We start from the raw sequence: 20,716 nt of genomic DNA on the forward strand, positions 1-20,716 counted from the left end.
AAGTAAAAAAACAAACTGTTTAGTCTAATTAAATTTTGCTGTTTGCCTCCACAGTGGCAGCTGGACTGCTTAGCATGTTTGTTAAAGTTGATCTGTCAGTTTGCTGTGGACCCGGCTGATCTGGATCTGGCATATCATGATGTCTTTGCTTGGTCGGGATTAGCAGAGAGCCACAGGAAAAGAGCTTGGCCTGGAAAATCAAGAAAGTCTGGTGCAGATCATTCAAAAGGGCTCCATATACCTCGTTTAACAGAGGTAAATTTGCTTGCATTCTGTTCTTGATTTAGGAAGATTTTAGTCAGGGTGATTGCATGATTTCTGAAGAACAGATACAGTGCCTTAAAGTATTCATACCCCTAGAAATTTTCCACATTTTGTCATGTTACAACCAAAAACGTAAATGTATTTTATTGGGATTTTATCTGATAGACCAACACAAAGTGGCACTTACTTGTGAAGTGGAAGGAAAATGCTAAATGGTTTTTACATTTTTTTTTTACAAATATTTGAAAAGTGCGGCGTGCATTTGTATTCGGCCCCCCTGAGTCAATACTTTCTAGAACCACCTTTCCCTGCTATTACAGCTGCAGGTCTTTTTGGGGATGTGTCTACCAGCTTTTCACATCTAGAGAGTGACATTTTTGTCCATTCTTCTTTGCAAAATAGCTCAAGTTCTGCAGATTGGAAGGAGAGCGTCTGTGAACAGCAATTTTCACAGATTCTCAATTGGATTTAGGTCTGGACTTTGACTGTGCCATTCTAACACATGGATATGCTTTGATCTAAACCATTCCATTGTAGCTCTGGCTGTATGTTTAGGGTCATTGTCCTGCTGGACGGTGAACCTCCACCCCAGTCTCAAGTCTTTTGCAGAAGTTTTCTTCTAAGATTGCCCTATATTTGGCTCCATGCATCTTCCCATCAACTCTGACCAGCTTCTCTGCTGAAGAAAGACATCCCCACAACATGATCCTGCCACCACCAAGTTTCACTGTGGAGATGGTGTGTTCAGGGTGATGCAGTGTTAGTTTTTTTTTTTTTTTTTTTTTTTTTACCACACATAGTGTTTTGCTTTTAGACCAAAAAGTTCAATTTTGGTCTCATTTGACCAGAGCACCTTCTTCCACATGTTTGTGTCCCCAACATGGCTTCTCGCAAACTGCAAATGGAACTACTTATGGCTTTCTTTCAACAATGGCTTTTTTCTTGCCACTCTTCCATAAAGGCCAGATTTGTGAAGTGTTTGACTAATAGTTGTCCTGTGGATCTCTGCAGCTCCTCCAGAGTTACTATGGGCCTCTTGGCTGCTTCTCGGATTATGCTCTCCTTGCCGGACCTGTCGGTTTAGGTGGATGGCCATGTCTTGGTAGGTTTGCATTTATGCCATACGCGTTCCTTTTTCGAATGATTTATCGAACAGTGCTCCGTGAGATGTTCAAAGCTTGGGATATTTTTTTATAACCTAACCCTGCTTTAAGCTTCTCCGCAACTTTTATCTCTGACCTGTCTGGTGTGTTCCTTGACCTTTATGATGCTGTTTGTTCTCTAACATTCTCTAACAAACCTCTGAGGGCTTCACAGAACAGCTGCATTTATACTAAGAATAAATTACACCTAGGTGGACTCTATTTACTAATTAGGTTACTTCTGAAGGCAATTCGTTCCACTAAATTTTAGTTAGGGATATCGGAGTAAAGGGGGCTGAATACAAATGTATGCCACACTTTTCACAGATTTATTTGTAAAAAAAAAAAAAAATTGAAAACCATTTATCATGTTCCTTCCACTTTACAATTATGTGCCACTTTGTGTTGGTCTATCATGTAACATCCCAATAAAATACATTTATGTTTTTGGTTGTAACATAACAAAATGTGGAAAATTTCAAGGGGTATGAATACTTTTTAAAGACACTGTATATGTAGCTAATGGTAACGCCATACAGTGTAATGTAAAGCCCCGTACACACTATAAGAAAATTGGGTGAACATTTCCGTCCCAGGAACAATAGTACGATTTTATGATAGTGTGTACACAACTTTCGACACCCGATTCTGACCTTCCAAATGAAAATTTTTGAAGGGAAAAACTCCAAAAATGTTCTCGTACGGGGACCAAACAAACTATTTTTGTTTTAATGTGTGCCGTTTTCATACACTTTTGGGACGAGAAAAATCAGAAACCAAAGAGAAGCTTTTTTGTTTCCTTTCAATGTGATAACAATTACATCATTACCAAAGCATCTCCTGTTTTACAGTGCCATGCAATGTGCCCTACTCCCTCTTGCAACTATAGGCTCTATTTTGGATAGAACAAGGGAGGGTTATAACCCCTCTGAGATCTTTTTTTCCATCTGTGTCCTATTGTGGAGCTTTCCCTTCACTTCCTGTCCTATAGCCAAACAGGAAGTGTGAGGAAATCCCTGCAAATTGCGCACTTGGTGACCCCCAGGTCACCTTGGAAGATTTCCCCTCTGTTACTTTTCTGGGAACAACCCAAAATTTGGGATTTTCTTTTCCTTTCGCTTTCAATGATAATGGTAAACAAGACAAATAGAGAGGATGAATCTCCCTAACAGAGGCACAGACAGCAATAAAAACACACAGGCGTTCTAATTCCTCTCTGCTCTATCCAAAATTCTTAGTTGTGCCTTTAGTTATACTTTAATGCATTCTATGCAATAAGGAAACAAACCTCCTGGGTGCAACTCCACCCCAGCCCACTCTTATACTCACCTGAGCCCCATCTAGATCCAGCAATGTGCATGAGAGCAGCGGCTCTCCTGGGTCTCTCTCTGGTCATTGGCTGACACAGCAGTGGGAGCCTTTGGCTCCTGCTGCTGTCAATCAAATCCAGTGAGCCAATGGGGAGAGAACAGGGGTGGCAGGGCCAAGCCACGCTTTATGTATGAATGGAAAATGTCCATTCACAGGAGCACAGCCCGGGTGCAAACCTGCTTGAGTGCCCCTATATGCTATTGGGGGCATTTGGTGGGGTGGGGGGGACCCCAAACGAAAAAGATCGGGGCTGCTCTGTGCAAAACCATTGAACAGAGCAGTAAGTATAACCTGTTGTGTGTTTTTTTTTTTTTTTTTATTATTAATACCTTTTTAGAATCCCTTTTAACCTAAAAATGAACATAATAACAAAAAATTGGATGAGCAAGTATGTAAAATGTGACAATGGTAGCACAAATTACTTTAAAGAGCCTATTCAGTGCAAAGTACCTGTCTCCTGGGAGTCCACCAATATAGTCCAATATATGACTGATCATGTGGTTGTGCTCGTGCCTGAGCATTGTCATAGCGATCGAGTGCCTAGTTAGTCATACAACCAGTCCTGATCTGTAACTAATGTGTTGCAGGTTGTTGACCCACTAAAGCCTAGTACACACGATCAGAATATTGTACAGAAAAATACTGCTTTCGAAGTGATCGTACGATACTCTGAACATTAGTATACACCTTTGTCCAAGATTACCGAAGGAACAAACACGAAAATGTTTCTCGTACGATACCAGATCGTACAATTTTCGTACAGTTTTTGCCCAAAAATACAATATAAATACATCATTTCCAAATTTTTATTCTGTCGTATGAGAATTTTCGTACTTTAGTAACCTGTTCGTTTTTAAAATGTAGACTGTCATGCATTAGAAAAACGGATAATCTCATTGTGTGTACTAGGCTTTAGTGAATAGTTGTTAAAAATATATATAAAACACAAAGCGCTGTGATGCTAAATAGCTGATAATTACACATAAAACCAAGTGAGGCTGCTATCAAAAGAGAGTGTTTTCAGAGTCACTTAAAAAGAATAAATAATGATATTTGAAGCGCTTCACAATGTGCATGAAAATGAATATATAAGAATAAATATAAATAGTCAAATCCAGCGGTGAGTAAAAATTCCTATAAAATCCAGCAATCAAAATAGTGTAAAATTATTAAAAATTAGTGACACCAAATGTGTAAAAAATTCACATAAAAAATCCACATAAAAATAAATATATAGGGATGTATTCAGAAGGTTCAATTATACAGGTGTAGAATCCTGATTTGGTATAGAGCTTTTGATCACTAGCAAAGCTGTTTAAAAACACTTGCTTAATTAAGGTGCTCATTGATAGTACCAATGTGTTTTTTGCTTCTATTCACAACCAATGTGGGAATCATAAACAGGCAGATAAGAGAAAAAAAACAATCATTGTGCAATAGTTAGGATACCAAGGTACACAGGCAAACTTCAATCCACTCACGTGTGCCTTATAATGATAAGGCATATGCAGGTTTTACTATAGCAGTCAGCCGCCTTAGACAGGAGCAGATTCAGTGCAGTACACTGTGTGAAACTGCTGATCTGCACAGAGCTTCCTTGGCTCCTCCCACGCGTTACATCACAGTCACGTGACTTTTTCAAGGCTTGAAAAAGTCACGTGACTGTGATGTAACGCGTGGGAGGAGCCAAGGAAGCTCTGTGCAGATCAGCAGTTTCACACAGTGTACTGCACTGAATCTACTCCTGTCTAAGGCGGCTGACTGCTATAGTAAAACCTGCATATGCCTTATCATTATAAGGCACACGTGAGTGGATTGAAGTTTGCCTGTGTACCTTGGTATCCTAACTATTGCACAATGATTGGTTTTTTTTCTCTTATCTGCCTGTTTATGATTCCCACATTGGTTGTGAATAGAAGCAAAAAACACATTGGTACTATTAATGAGCACCTTAATTAAGCAAGTGTTTTTAAACAGCTTTGCTAGTGATCAAAAGCTCTATACCAATCAGGATTCTACACCTGTATAATTGAACCTTCTGAATACATCCCTATATATTTATTTTTATGTGGATTTTTTATGTGAATTTTTTACACATTTGGTGTCACTAATTTTTAATAATTTTACACTATTTTGATTGCTGGATTTTATAGGAATTTTTACTCACCGCTGGATTTATTTGACTATTTATATTTATTCTTATATATTCATTTTCATGCACATTGTGAAGCGCTTCAAATATCATTATTTATTCTTTTTAAGTGAATAGTTGTTGCTATCCATTGTACTCCGGTCATTTGACCTTGCAATCCTTCAGCCCTTCTTTTTTTCTCAGAACTTTTAGTCTGTTTGGCTTTGATGGAGGAGTGTAAGGCACGTTAAAGCACATCATTGTCCATGGTCTCCACTTTTTTGAGAAAAAAATCAATTTCCTCTGGGAGCCTACATGTTTCAGCTCCAAACAAAGAGCTGTCTGTTGGCTGCAGAGTGAATCTGGATGGGAGTGACTTTTTCAATATTGATCAGCTTACAGTATTATAATGAGGAAAATGCAGGATATGCATCCCCTTCGAAGTCATTAATCTTGTGGAGTATCTTACAACAAATTAAATTTTTGTTGCAGAGGTTACCCAAATCTGATTTGCAGCTTTGTGCAGACTTCAGGGAAAATCAGTGAGCCAATCGCACAAATAGGAAGTGACATCTCTGGGGGTGTTTCGTACACCTATGATGTACAGAATGCCTCCAGTTGCTATATTGCATTGAATTTTCCAGAAATGTACAGTACTGTAGATTGAAAAGTCAACTTTAGTAACATCTAAAATATGGCTTTTTTATAAATTGTATATACTATATTATTTTTTTTATTTGCTGTGTATTTTCCCACAAAAGTGGAATTAGCCTTTGAAGCTGGAGGACTAATACAAACTTAGTTAGCAGCTTTTAAAGGAAGTTGGCAAAAGCAGCACAGGTACTTTTTGGTTCCCATTTAGTCAGCCATTCAATTATGATTTCCCCTTTTAAGGTTAGTGTTTTGTGTTTTTTTTGTTTTTTGTTATTTTATTTATTTTTTACATTAATTATCTTTTTTTTTTTTGTCTCTCTAATAGGTTTTTTTAGTTCTGGTACAAGGAACATGTATGATTCAGAGGTTGATGTCTGTTGCTTATACCTATGACAATTTAGCCCAAAGGTGAGTTATCAGTTTGCACCCTATATTCACTGTGGGACATAGCATACACCTGGGTGGGTACAAGTCTTGCTGTATATGTTTTACTGAGCAATTAGATCCATATCCCATCCCTTTTTTCTCTGTCGTCTTTGCTCTTGCAGCAAACCCCTGATGATGCATACCAGGTCCAGCCACCGGCAACTTTTACTGCTCCTGCAGCCTCGTGGGACATGTGACTTGATATCCCAGGAGGCTGTTGGAGCAGGGACAGGTCATTTTTGCCTAGGTGAGAATGGCAGCCATGGGGCAAGGCTAGATTAAAACACCTATGTTTTTAAAAAAAGTTAAACAAGCAAAAAAAGAAGACCTCTTATGTATGGACACACAGGTTAACATGGAGGGAGGTTTAGAGGCAGAAAAAAAAAAGCTCAAACGCCTGTAAAAGCAGCATATTTAGATCAAGTGTGTATGAGTCCTTAACCACTTCCGGACTGTCGCACGCCAATATACGTCCTGACTTTGAAGGGGGATATCGTTGTTATGGCAGCAGGTAGCTGCCATAACCCCGGTATCCTCTTGTTCGGCCGGCAGTCCGCTTCAAGATAAAAGTCGTCTCTGCGCCGGATTCGCTGCAAGATCACTTTTATCAGGAGCACCCTCCCGCTGCTCTCCGGTGCCCTCTGCTGCTTACCCGAGCCATCAGCAGCGGCGATCGGATGCTTTCACTAGCTGGGCATGGAGACAAGTGAGGAGAAGATGGCCCCCACCCGTCTCCATGACATTTCAGGGCGGAAGCGTCGTCAAAATGTCACTTCCGCCCATAGCTCTTAAAGGGCCATTTTTTTTTGTTCTTTTTTTAAATGACAATTTTTTTTTTTTTATTGCATTTCAGTGTAACTATGAGATCTGAGGTCTTTTTGACCCCAGATCTCATATTTAAGAGGTCCTGTCATGCTTTTTTTTTTTTCCTATTACAAGGGATGTTTACATTCCTTGTAATAGGAATAAAAGTGACACTTTTTTTTATTTTTACACGGTTTAAAAAAAAACATAAAATAAGAAAAAAATTTTTTTTTTTAAATGCGCCCCATCCTGCCGAGCTCACATGCAGAAGCAAACGCATACGTGAGTAGCGGCCGCATATGAAACCGGTGTTCAAACCACACGTGAGGTATCGCCTCAATCTGTAGAGCGAGAGCAATAGCTCTAGCCCTAGACCTCCTCTGTAACTCAAAACACGCAACCTGTAGAATTTTTTAAACGTTGCCTTTGGAGATTTTTAAGGGTAAATGTTTGTCACCATTCCACGTGCAGGCGCAATATTGAAGCGTGACATGTTGGGTATCAGTTTACTCGGCGTAACATTATCTTTCACAATATAAAAAAAAAATGGGCTAACTTTACTGATGTCTTATTTTTTAATTCAAAAAAGTGTATTTTTTCCAAACAGAAAGTATTGCAACGACCGCCATTTTATTCTCTAGGGTGTATAATGTTTGGGGTTTTCTAGCAAACTTTTTTTTTAACTTGTAAACAACACATCTAAAAAAGAGGCTCGGTCCTTAAGTGGTTAAAGCAACAAAGACTAAAATAATTGGGTTTAACTTAAAGCTTAACTAAAGACAAAACCTTTTTATTGGTTTTGAATAGTGTGGAGAGGGTACAGAACACCTGTCTGTATTTTTTTTATTGTGGTCTGTGTTCCCATTTGGAGAATCACCAATTTTTTCTGTTCACCATTCTCACTGATAATGAAAGAAAATCCCATTAGAACAGGAATAGAGAGGAAATCTTCCAATGGGGACAAGGTGTTTTAGATATGGGACAGGAAGTGAAAGGAATACTCCCTAATGGGACACAGAGGACAGAAAAAAACAGGGGTTATAACCCTCCCATAAGTTATCCAAAATGGGGGAAAAAAAAGTTTGGCCTTTAATTCTACTTTAAAAAGAAAAACACTTTTTTTTGTCTTTGTTGCTTTAAGGACTCGTACACACTTGATCTAAAAATGCTGCTTTTACAGGCGTTTGGTTTTTTTTTTTTTTTTTGCCTCTAAACCTCCCTCCATGTTAACCTATGTGTCCATACATACTATAGGCATTTAGAATGCCTTGAAAAAGTATTCACACCCCTTTAAATTTTCCACATTTCGTCATGTTACAACCCAAAACGTAAATGTATTTTATTGGGATTTTATGTGATGGACCAACACAAAGTGGCACATAATTGTGAAGTGAATGGAAAATGATAAATGTTTTTTGTATTTGTATTCAGCCCCTCTGAGTCAATACTATGTAGAACCATCTTTCGCTGCAATTACAGCTGCGGGTCTTTTTGGGGATGTCTCTACCAACTTTGCACATCTAGAGTGAAGTTTTTGCCCATTCTTTTTTGCAGAATAGCTCAAGCTCTGTCAGATTGGATGGAGAGTGTCTGTGGACAGCAATTTTAAAGTCTTGCCACAGATTCTTAATTGGATTTAGGTCTGGACTTTGGGCCATTCTAACACATGAATATGCTTTGATCTAAACCATTCCATTATAGCTCTGGCTGTATGTTTAGGGTCCTTGTCCAGCTGGAAGGTGAACCTCCACCCCAATCTCAAGTCTTTCACAGACTAACAGGGTTTCTTCTAAGATTGCCCTGTATTTGGCATTGTCCTGTATTTGGCTCCATTCATATTCCCATCAACTTTAACGAGCTTCCCTCTCCCTGCTGATGAAAAGCATCTCCACATGATGCTGCCACCACCATGTTTCACAGTGAGGATGGTGTTATTTTCCTTCCACTTCACGATTATGTGCCACTTTGTGTTGGTCTATCACAAAAAATCCCAATAAATTACATTTATGTTTTTGGTTGTAACATAACAAAATGTGTAAAATTTCAAGTTGTATGAAATACTGTTTCAAGGCACTGTAAATAAATGCTCAAGCACTCGACATACCTAAATGTGGTTGAAAAAAACACGGTTTAGGAGTGTGTTTTGCAGCTACTCTTCAGCTGAAAACCAGTTAGAAGAGCTCCAGTGGGCACAAGGCTTTAGAGAGAGATTTCCTTTAACTTCCTGTCCCAGGAACAACCCTTTTCCCAGACAGAAAATAAAGGAGTCTCTCCAACTGCAGTAAAACCTGACGGGAGTTCTAATTTTTCCCCACTCCAACCCAAAAAAATACAAAAAAAATTTTTGGTATAGATCAACTTTAATAGATAACAGCAACAAGGTATTTTTAATAGGACAGGATCCTGCTTTCTTTTGTTTCTCATTATAGTTGTCTAGGGCTATTGCAGATAAGAGGTGCATCACAATTAAAACTTAGTATACAAACACTTCATTATTCGGACAATAAAGTGACTTTTATAGTTTAGCGCATTTTGAAAATGAAGGCTATTTCCTCCTTTACTTTCCTGATCTGCTCTACATGGCCACCTGCTCTTGCCAGCTCAGCATAAACTGTAATTCCCTTTTAAGAAGTTCTTACTCTTCTGTAAGCAATAGCTTTATTACAGATAGTAGCTAATCTGTATTATTTAATGCAGGGGTCTGGGCTTGCTGACCCACCATTCCAGAACATAAAACAGAGTGCAATGCAGAGGGACTACTTATAAAGTTGGAGCTGTAGTAGGGAGCAAGAGCCACATAAGTCGATGCCTCCTCTGTAGTGCTGGCTCCTGTCCCATGCGGAGTGATACCAACTACACTGCATTTCTTCTCCCAGCTAATGGTCTCCAGATTGGGGCCAGCAGCAGGAAAGAAGAGATCTTTAGGTCAGTGTGAAGTAATAGCAAAATAAAGGAAGAGGGGCGCACCAGCCTTGTGCATTATCCCAAGTAAATTTATTTTGTATAAAAAAGATAAAAACTACTCGCAAGTATGTGGAAATCGATACGCATAAATTGGCTTCCATCCCGTGGCTATGCAGTCTTGGGACCAGCACTCTTCAGATCATAGGGAAGAACATGTAGGGGTCCCTACTGGCTAACACATTTCAAAGATAAACCTTCCTCAGAGCTTGAGGCTCTGAGGAAGTTTGTTTATCTTTGAAACGCATCAGCCAGCAGGGACACCTACATGGTCTCCCCTATGATCTGGAGAGTGCTGTTCTCAGGACTGTATAGCCACGGGATGGAAGCCAGTTTATGCGTATCGATTTCCACATGCTTCTGAGTAGTTTATCTTTTTTTTATACAAAATAAATTTACTTGGCATAATGCACACGGCTGGTGCTCCCTCTCTTCCTTTATTTTTCTAGTGCAATAAGGATATCCCTGGTCTTAGAGGGCAGCAAAGCCGGAAAACATTATCCATTGAGGAGTGGACCATCATTCATTATTGGGCTAGCCACTATACTCATGTGCAGGAGTATTTGTTTAGTGTGAAGTAATACGCTGGGCATAATAATATAGGGCTGCTTTCACACTGATGCGCTGCGGTTTACCCACACCGTGGGTGCAATGCATTGTACCTGCAGCTTTCCTTTTGCTACACTTAACCATAGACTTCAATTATATTCTGCGGGTTTGATGCACTTTCTGAAAGCAGGAGTTTTGGTGCACTTTCAAAAAGTGCACCAAACCTGCAGGATATAATAGAAGTCTATGGCAAAGCACAGCTATCCCCATAGTTAAGATGTGTTTTTACTGCATCCCCTTTAGCTGCAGTGGCCAGGGGTGTACGCATTTCACAGCAAAAGCAAGTTATACGCCCTGTCATGGTTGGTGGGTGTAGCACTGGCCAAGCATGACCCATTGAAGTAAATGAGGCCACTTTGCAAATGTCATGCAACCTTGTGCAGTACAGCAAACAAGGGGTTAAAGCAGGCAGCATTGTGTTGCTTTCTCGCCACCTGCTTTAACCCCTTAAAGTGGGGTGCTTGCAGAGTGGCCCTATTTATTTGTAGCACCCACCAAAAGCAACAGGGGGTTTCATTCCTGTTGCAGCATGTTGTACACCTTTTGGCTGCTGCTTCAGCAGCTTAAGGGGTTAGGGGCGGTAAATCCATGAATCAACCCCAGGGTTTTACAACCCCCCCAACTTTGTGTGAATGAACCCTAAGGGTGCCACTGCCGAATGCACCTAAGAGCTCATTCACAAGTGCAGCAGGCGCAGCTGCTCCTCTGAAAAGTGATCCAAGTGTGTCTGACAGGTGGTGAAGAGGCGATATGTTGCCTCCTCACCACCTGATTTAAACCCATGATTGCCACGCAATGCACGTGATTGTGACGGGGTAGGACGAAAATTAGAGGTTTAAATCGGATGCGAGGAGGTGACACTGTGCCCGGTGATCTTTGACTTCTCCCGTGTTGTTCAGGTAGATCTACACCTCTTTAAGGTTGCCTACCCCTGATCTAATGTCATTTGTAGCCAGCCACTTCAGGCCTTCAGTATTTTGTTTATGCCCTAAATGCTAAAAAATTTTAACATAAAAATGTAACTTACATGTTAAGATGTTGTGTCATTATTACAGGGTACTGAAAGCCCAATCTGATCATAGGTCAAGGGATGAAGGTAAATGTTGTTTTCTCTGATAAATTTTCATCCCTTTTTGTTTTCTTGCTTCTGCTTACATCATGATTTGTGCTGAACTGCCAGCATTCTTATAGTTTTGCATTTGTGGCATTATTTTTTCTAAAAGTTTTTAAAAAGATTTAATTCTGATTAAAGCAGATCTTCACCCTCCAAAACTTCCCTCCGTTCCACCCCTCCTTTGGACCTCTTTATGAATAGCAAGATTTTTTTTCTTCTTTACTTTTTTTCTTTAAAAAGTTATCTGGACCCGCCCTCTTTGCACGTCATTTGCAGGCAAAAAATGTATTTAAGAAAAGGCACAGTTCTTTTTACTACTAAACTCCTGTTTGGTATACAATACATAAAATAATGCAGTCTTAGATATATTTATTACATTAAATCTAAATATCTGAAAATATTATATAAAATAAAATATTTATATGTAAAGATTTGATATCAGCCTCTTGCAGTCCACTGTAAAGCAGTGTTCAAATTGGGAATGGGAGAAGCAGCACAAAGATTGTCAGTTGGTCGGCATGCTGATGGGGAAAAAAAATCCGAGTGACAGATGAACTTTAGTCAGATGCGCCTTCTTTACACTGTCCAATCACAGGATGCACATTTGCCCAAGTTTTATCCCTGCACAGACCTTGCAAGTACAGAAAAATACCCATTGATCTACCAGTAATGCATTCAGGTCGTAAGCCCTTTTGTCGACTAACACACAGCATTGGACTGCGTGGTGTCAGCTGTGCCCAGTGTCTTCTGCTAGACTGCTCATCAACCCACACTCCCGTATCTCTCTCTGTAGCGCAAGATAAAGACTAGGGGGGCTAAATAGACTTTTTGAGAATGCAGGAAGTGTGCAAGGGGACACATGACAACCCTGAATTTGACAAGCTTTTTCTTGCACTTGCTAGATATAACAAAAAGTTTCCAGTGCTATATTTAACAGATCAAAAAGTCTGTTGGCTTAGCTATATAAATCCAAGAAGTAGATTGACAAAAATCTTTTTTGGTAGCTTAAATAACTCCCACTGTATTTTATCTGTTTATTTAGCTGTTTGCTTGGGGTTCATCTTTAATGGCTATAAAGCAAACAGCAGGAGTGTGCAGTTATCATTAGCAGCTAATCCTAATTCCAGTACCTTTCCTTTCTCACACACACTAAATAAATCAAATATAGTCTGTATTCCTTTTGTCTTGTACTGTGAGCCATTTTCCTGCAAGTATGAATCCATTTTGTGACTCTGTACTTCAGTACCTTAACTTCTGTTTTCTTTTGTGATAGCAATAGCTATTTTTAAAGTAAAATTTGTGACTATTTACATATTTCTTGTGTTTTTTTTTTTTTTTTCATTTTCCAGTTACACATTATTCAATGTGGCTCCTTGTTAGTTGGGCTCATTGTTGTTCTATGGTGAAATCTAGTCTTGCAGACAGTGATAATTTACAAGATTGGCTCAAAAAATTAACTCTCCTTATTCCTGAGGTAAGATTTCAATATCGTGCCTATCATTGTAGGGGAAACATAGTTTGTGAGATTCTGTAAAGCAATGTAACATTTACTTTTCTTTTTCCTTAAAAATGTCAAGTTTACTGTGGTAGTGAAGTCTGCTATCATTTCTTCTTTTTCGGGGCCCCCAGGTGGGTTTTTCCATATTGTTCTAGTATGCACAGCATATTGGCACATTGTGGCATACTAACCTGTGAAACCGAGCCCTCCGATGCCACGCTTTGATGGATCCGGTGGGTCCTGGGCGCTTCCAGTTTTTCCTTCCCAGTTCGATGCCTTTGGCCGCTTGACTGGCCGGGCCCCTATGATGTCACTCCTACCCTTGCGCACAGCGGTACAGATCGGGGCCGTAAATGTTCACTGAGCTGCACATTACGCGGCTCAGTGTACATGACAGCTGACAGTCAGGAGTAAGCATTTATGACAGACCGATAGGGTCTCTTCTGTCATAAATAGCCTATCTGTTAGCACTTTTTTCAAAACAAAGTTTACCACGGCTTTAAAATTGTTGAGGAGATCAGATTAAAGCAGGTTGTGAGCCTTTGGTATATCTTTATTGAGGGGTTCAATCCTTGCACACCTCCCAGCTTTTAGTTGAATTCAGAGTTGCAGTGCCTTGAAAAAGTTTTTCATACCCCTTGAAATTTTCCACATTTTGTCATGTTACAACCAAAAACGTAAATGTATTTTATGTGATAGGCCAACACAAAGTGGCACATAATTGTGAAGTGGAAGGAAATTGATAAATGGTTTTCAATTTTTTTTTACAAATATCTGAAAAGTGTGGCGTGCATTTGTGTTCAGCCCCTTTGCTCTGGTACCCCTAACTAAAATCTAGTGGAACCAATTGCCTTCAGAAGTCGCCTAATTAGTACATAGAGTCTACCTGTGTGTGATTTAATCTCAGTATAAATACCGCTGTTCTGTGAAGCCCTCAGGTTTGTTGGAAAACCTTGGTGAACAAACCGCATCATGAAGGCCAATGAACACACCAGACAGGTCACGGATAAAGTTGTGGAGAAGTTTAAAGCGGGGTTAGGTTATAAAAAAAATATCCCAAGCTTTGAACATCTCACGGAGCACTGTTCAATCCGTCATCCGAAAATGGAAAGTGTGGCACAACTACAAACCTACCAAGACATGGCCGTCCTCCTAAACTGACAGACCGGTCAAGGAGAGCATTATTCAGAGAAGCTGCCAAGAGGCCCATGGTAATTCTGGAGTAGCTGCAGAGATCCTCAGCTCGGGTGGGGGAATCTGTCCACAGGACAACTATTGTGCACTCCACGCTGGCCTTTATGGAAGAGTGGCAAGAAGAAAGCCATTGTTGAAAGAAAGCCTTAAGAAGTTACATTTGCAGTTTGCGAGAAGCCATGTGGGGGACACAGCAGACATGTGGAAGAAGGTGTTCTGGTCGGATAAGACCAAAATTTTACTTTTTGGTCTAAAAGCAAAACGCCATGTGTGGCAGAAAAGTAACACTGCACATCACCCTGAACACACCATCTCCACCGAGAAACATGGTGGTGGCAGCATCATGTTGTGGGGATGCATTTCTTCAGTAGGGACAGTGAAGCTGCTCAGAGTTGATGAGAAGATGGATGGAGCCAAATACCGGGCAATCTTAGACGAAAACCTGTTAGTCTGCAAAAGACTTGAGACTGGGGCGGAGGTTCACCATCCAGGAGGACAGCGACCCTAAACATACAGCCAGAGCTATAATGGAATGGTTTAGATCAAAGCATATTCATGCGTTAGAATGGCCCAGTCAAAGTCTAGACCTAAATTCAATTTAGAATCTGTGGTAAGACTTTAAAATTGCTGTTTAGACGCTCTCCATCCAATCTGACAGAGCTTGAGCTATTTTGCAGAGAAGAATGAGCAAAAAATTCACTCTTTAGATGTGAAAAGCTGGTAGAGACCTCCCCAAAAAGACTTGCAGCTGTAATTGCAGTGAAAGGTGGTTCTACAAAGTATTGACTCAGGGGGGCTGAATACAAATGCACGCCACACTTTTGAGATCTTTTTTTGTAAAAAATATTGAAAACCATTTATCATTTTCCTTTCACTTCACAATTATGTGCCAGTTTGTGTTGGTCTATCACATAAAATCCCAATAAAATATTTTTGCGCTTTTTGGTTGTAACATGACAATATGTGGAAAATTTCAAGGGGTATGAATACTTTTTCAAGGCACTGTATCATTTTCACATGATGATTGATGAAGTCAAAATCTACTTTTTGAATATTTCTCCCGGTAAGGTACTTCTGGCTGTTTTTAGGAAGTTTGATGGAGTATTTAGGCAATATGGAAGAAGAAAGTACTTTGAATTAGACTGGAGACTTCACAGTATCCTAGGAAGATGGGAGAACTTTCAGGCCTTTCTCCCTAGATCTATTTTATTGGCTCCCAACTTTCAACAACTTGCAGGATGGGGAAGGGATGCAATGTTGCAATTTTCCTTTTTTGGGGCATGGCCGGTTGTATGCATTTGAAACAAGAAGGCACCATAAGTTGCTTAAAGGCATTAATAAATTGGATGCATGTGGAATGCTGTTAAACATTGCACAGCTCTGACCACAGTTAAGGCTTACTCTGTGTGCTGTGGTGATGGGACTCCCACGCACATGCAATTGAGCGGCCGAAAACTCGAAACCTGGAAGGAAGACAGGGTGAAGGTGGAAGCTCCGGGGACCGGGAGAGCCCTGACAGCGCATCCTAGCATGCAGTGCATACTAGTACATTTTGGCTTGAACCTGCAGGGGGACCATTTCTTTTATTTTACTTTTGAGGCTTTACCACACATTATACATTATAACCCACCTAGACACTCTTCCACTGCAGGTACCAAATTCAATTCTCTAGCACAAAGTGGTATAACTATAGAGACATTTCACCAATCTGTATACAAACTCCTGCCCTCATTTTAACCCATCAATGGCCAACAATATAATTCAACCAATAGGACCAATTATCAGTATATTTTGCACTCTATGTTGATATGCAAGTTTCTCAAGAATCTCATTTCTATCAACCAGACCTGAATTCATAAATTTTGGAAAAAAATAGTCCTGAGAAAAAAAAGATGACGCTTGGCCACTTCCAGAAGATACTCACTGGAGTATATTTAGTAAGATTATTGGGTTCCAATAAATGTTTTACAGCATTCCACGTGCATCCAATTTTTTTAAAATGACTTTAAGCAGCTTATGGTACCTTGTCTCAAATGCATACAATGGGCCATGCTCCACAAAAGGAAAATTGCAACATTTAACCCTTCCCTATCCTGCAAGGTGTTGAAGTTGAGAGGCAATAAAATGCATTTTAGATCACATTACCCGCTGACAGGCAGGGGGGGACATTTATGACCGGAAAAACCCTGCCTGTCAGCGGATTTCCAAAAGTACGACTTTACTACCACTTTAAATACAGTTTTTATATACCCTGAGCTCTTTTTAAATCAGAATTTATCGTTTATCAGAAAAAAAAAATACAATAACATCCATTAAAAAAAAAAAAAAAAAAACTGCAAAAGCAGGCAAAAATTAATAATTTTCACATACCTGTAAATTCCATGCCTTGCAGTACAGTACAGGACACAGGAGTTGATTTTTGGACCATGGGTTAAATGCTGCTACCTTCAGATGGACACTGGCAAAAGCTCTGTTGGGAACTTCCCCCCCAGGGTACCCATTTATTACAGGTATATATATATATGCAACCTACCAGCATGTCTTTGGAGTGTGGGAGAAAACGGGTGTACTCAGTGGAAACCCCCATTCAGGCACATGGAGGACATGCAATTTCTGAGTAGGTAGTGTTGTGGTTGGTATTCATACTGACAACCCTAGTGCTGCTAGGCGGAAGGGCTAACCACTTGTCCACTGTGTATATAACCATGCCCACTCAGTGGGGATCCAGTTTTTTGCTAGTGCCCTTAGGTGATGGACCCCTTCTCCTATTGGAGGAGAATACATTTTTTTGACTTCATTATTTTTCATTATTTCTTCAAACTGATACGTCTATTAAGATCTGACTGCTTATCACCTTTTGGCTCACTAGCGGTTTCCAGATTTGTTATCCTCCATGTACATCTCATGAACCATACCTGGACCCCATAATAATGGGGCCAGCCTGCATTCTGCACTCACCTTGATACAATTTACCAAGAGTGAGTTGGCTGCAAGTTTTTATACAGGTCCAGGGCTGTGATCCATTCCTATGGTACCCAGATCCTGTACCCTTCAGGGTATATGCCCATCCTGACGACCTCTATTAACATTTGAACCATATTAGGCAAAGATGTCCTGACCTTTTAACCACTTGCCGTATATATACACGCTGTAGTTTACTGGGATTATGGCTGAAGATATCAGCCATAACCCGGTATATTGTTTTGGTGGTTGGCTTTCTCATGAAAGCAATCTGAGCGACTTATGAGCTCCTCCCACCCCTCGCCGGTGTTTCCAGGGCTTACCATTTCCGCTGGTTTGCCCGAGAAACGATCCGACGGTGACGTTGGCTGCCCATACAGACTATCAAAGAATAAATCCACTTTGATTGCCTCTATGGCCTTTGATGACCAGAACAACATTGTGACATCACTTCTGGGCCAGGCTGGAAGCAAAAAAGTTTTTTTTCTTTTTTAAGCTAATAATTATTTTTATTTTTGATCTTTTGCTTTTAAAGGTAAAAGAGATTTTGTGTCTTTTTTTGACCCCCAGATCTCTCCATAAAAAGGACCTGTCATTCTTATTTCTATTACAAGGGATGTTTACATTCTTTGTAATAGGATTAAAAGTGATAAAAAAAGTAAAGGAAAAGTGTAAAAATAAAAGTAAAATAAGGGAGAAAAAAAAAAATTTAAGTGTATCCATCCCTCCGTGCTTGCGAGCAGAAGCGAACGCATACGTAAACGGTATTGGCACCACACATGTAAGGTATTGCCACTAGAGCGAGAGCAATAATTCTTGCACTGGACCTCCTCTGTAACTCTAAACCGTTAACCTGTAAAGACCTTTAACCACTTACGGACCGCCAGCCGCAGGTCTACTTTGAAGAGGAATATCGTTACGGCAGCAGCTAGCTGCAATAACCCCGGTATCCTCTTCAGCGGGCGGTCCGCTTTCAGATAAGTGGCCTCTGCGATGGATTCGCCGCAAGATCACTTTGATCGGCGGCGGGAGAGGGGACCCCCCCTCCTGCCATGCTGCGGTGCCCTCTGCCGCTTACCGGAGCCGTCGGTAACAGCGGAGGCGATCGGATCCTTCTCCCTGCTAGGCATGGAGACGAGTGAGGGGAAGATGGCCCCCACCCGACTCCATATCATTGCAGGGCGGAAGCGATGTCAAAACGTCACTTCCACCCATAGCTCTTAAAGGGCCATTTTTTAATTTTTTTTTTCAAATGACAACATTTTTATTTATTTATTTTTTTAATTGCATTTTAGTGTAAATATGAGATCTGAGGTCTTTTTGATCCCAGATCTCATATTTAAGAGGTCCTGTCATGCTTTTTTTTTTCTATTACAAGTGATGTTTACATTCCTTGTTATAGGAATAAAAGTGACACCATTTTTTTTAAAAGAACAGTGTAAAAATAAAAAAAAGTAAAATAAGAAAAAAATGTTTTAAATTTTTTTTTAACGCGCCCTGTCCCGCCGAGCTCGCGTGCAGAAACGACCACATACGCCACAATCGGTAGAGCGAGAGCAATAATTCTAGCCCTAGACCTCCTCTGTAACTCAAAACATGCAACCTGTAGAATTTTTTAAACGTTGCCTATGGAGATTTTTAAGGGTAAAAGTTTGTCGCCATTCCACGAGCAGGCGCAATTTTGATGCGTGAAATCTTGGGTATCCATTTACTCGGCGTAACATTATCTTTCACAATATAAAAAAAAATTGGGCTAACTTTACTGTTGTCTTATTTTTATTTTTTATTTTTTTAATTCAAAAAAGTATTTCTTCCAAAAAAAGTGCGCTTGTAAGACCACTGCGCAAATATGGTGTGACAAAGTATTGCAACGACCGCCATTTTATTTTTTTAGGGTGTTAAGAAAATAAATATAATGTTTGGGGGTTCTGAGTAATTTTCTAGCGAAAAAAAACAAAAAACTGTTTTTAACTTGTAAACAACAAATCTCAGAAAGAGGCTCAGTCCTTAAATGGTTAAAGCATCATCTATGGAGGTTTTTAAGTACCGTTTTTTGTCGTCATTTTACGACCGTACACAATTTTAAAGTATGACGTGTTTAGTATCTATTTACTCTGCGTAACATCATCTTTCACATTTTACAAACTTGGGGTCAATTTTTTATTTATTTATTTTTACTTCGTTGGTGTGTTTTTTCCAAAAAAATTGCGTTTGCAAAACTGCTGCTCAAATACCGTGTGACCTAAAAAATTGAAACAATCGCCATTTTATTCACTTGGGTCTCTACTAAAGGTTCTAAGTAATTTTATAACAAAAAATACTGATACACACAGAACCTCTGATGCGGTCTTTTCCCTGCTGTTTTGTTCCATGCTAAATGTTCTTGCTTGCTACCTTGAGGCAGCAGTTTTTCCTATATCTCCTTGCAGCTTACACTCACAAAGGGTAGTCTTTTTCTAGGACCTTCAAAATCCTGCTTATGGACTCCCCTCTATTCAACACTGCATCATGCTCCTAAGAACATCTATTCTAGTTAGTGTAGTAACCAACCGTCTTCTGCAGACTTGTTGCTGATTTTATAACAGCAGAGTGACTTCTGCCTGCTCTTCTATAGATCTACCACTTTACAGTTAGGTCTATATATTTGGACATGGCCACAATTTTTTAGTTTTTTTTTTTTTTTTTTCCAGGTATTTACCAAAACATATTCAAGCTGTAGTTGTATAATGGATATGGGCTGAAAGTGCACACTCTCAGGTTTAATTTGAAGGTATGTACATCCAAATTGGAGGAAGGGTTTAGGAATTACAGCTGTTAATGGCCATCCCCCTTTTTCGAGGGACCAAAAGTAATTGGATAATTGAATCAAAAGCTGTTTCATGGCCAGGTGTAGGCTATTCCTTTCGTTATTTCTTCAATTAAGCAGGTGAAAGGTCTGGAGTTTATTCTAAGTATGGTATTTGCGTTTGGAATCTATTGCTGTGAATCTACATCATGCGTTCAAAGGAGCTGTCCATGCAAGTGAAACAGGCCATTGTAAATCTTCAAAAACGATAGATAGCAGCAACATTAAGAGTGGCCAAATCAACAGTTTGGTACATTCTGAGGAAAGAACAACACACTGGTGAGCTCAGCAACATAAAAAGGCCTGGATGTGCATGGAAGACAACAGTGGTGGATGATCGCAGGATCCTCTCTATGGTAAAGAAAAACCCATTCACAACATTCAGACAAGTGAAGGACACTCTCCAGGAGGTGGTGTATCCTTGTCAAAGTCTACAATCAAAAGAAGACTTTACAGAGGATTTACCACAAGGTGCAAATCATTCATAAGCCTGAAGAATATAAAAGCCAGATTAGACTTTGCCAAAAAACATCTAAAAAAGCCAGACCAGTTCTGGAAAAGCTTTCTTTGGACGGATGAAACCAAGATTTATCTGTACTGGAATGTCAATCACCTGATCTCAACCCAATTGAGCATGCATTTCACTTGCTGAAGGCAAAACTAAAGACAGAAAGACCTACAAGCAAAGAACAACTGAAGGCAGCTGCAGTTAGAGCCTGGCAAAGTATCAGAAAGGAGGAAA

At 39.9% G+C, this 20,716-nt stretch overlaps 1 protein-coding gene across 4 annotated transcripts in view; it reads left to right on the plus strand.

The window, feature by feature from the left end:
* Positions 1-20,716, plus strand: part of USP34 (ubiquitin specific peptidase 34) — a 317,003-nt gene that overhangs the window by 166,800 nt on the left and 129,487 nt on the right. For all 4 annotated transcript variants that reach the window (XM_073628084.1, XM_073628086.1, XM_073628085.1 and 1 more), the window contains 4 exons: positions 55-255; positions 5,888-5,970; positions 11,418-11,458; positions 12,826-12,950. In XM_073628084.1, the coding sequence (XP_073484185.1) occupies positions 55-255; positions 5,888-5,970; positions 11,418-11,458; positions 12,826-12,950 (450 nt within the window). The remainder of the gene's footprint in view (positions 1-54; positions 256-5,887; positions 5,971-11,417; positions 11,459-12,825; positions 12,951-20,716) is intronic.

This window comes from Aquarana catesbeiana, linkage group LG04 (assembly GCF_042186555.1).
Source record: "Aquarana catesbeiana isolate 2022-GZ linkage group LG04, ASM4218655v1, whole genome shotgun sequence".
Taxonomy (NCBI): Eukaryota; Metazoa; Chordata; class Amphibia; order Anura; family Ranidae; genus Aquarana; species Aquarana catesbeiana.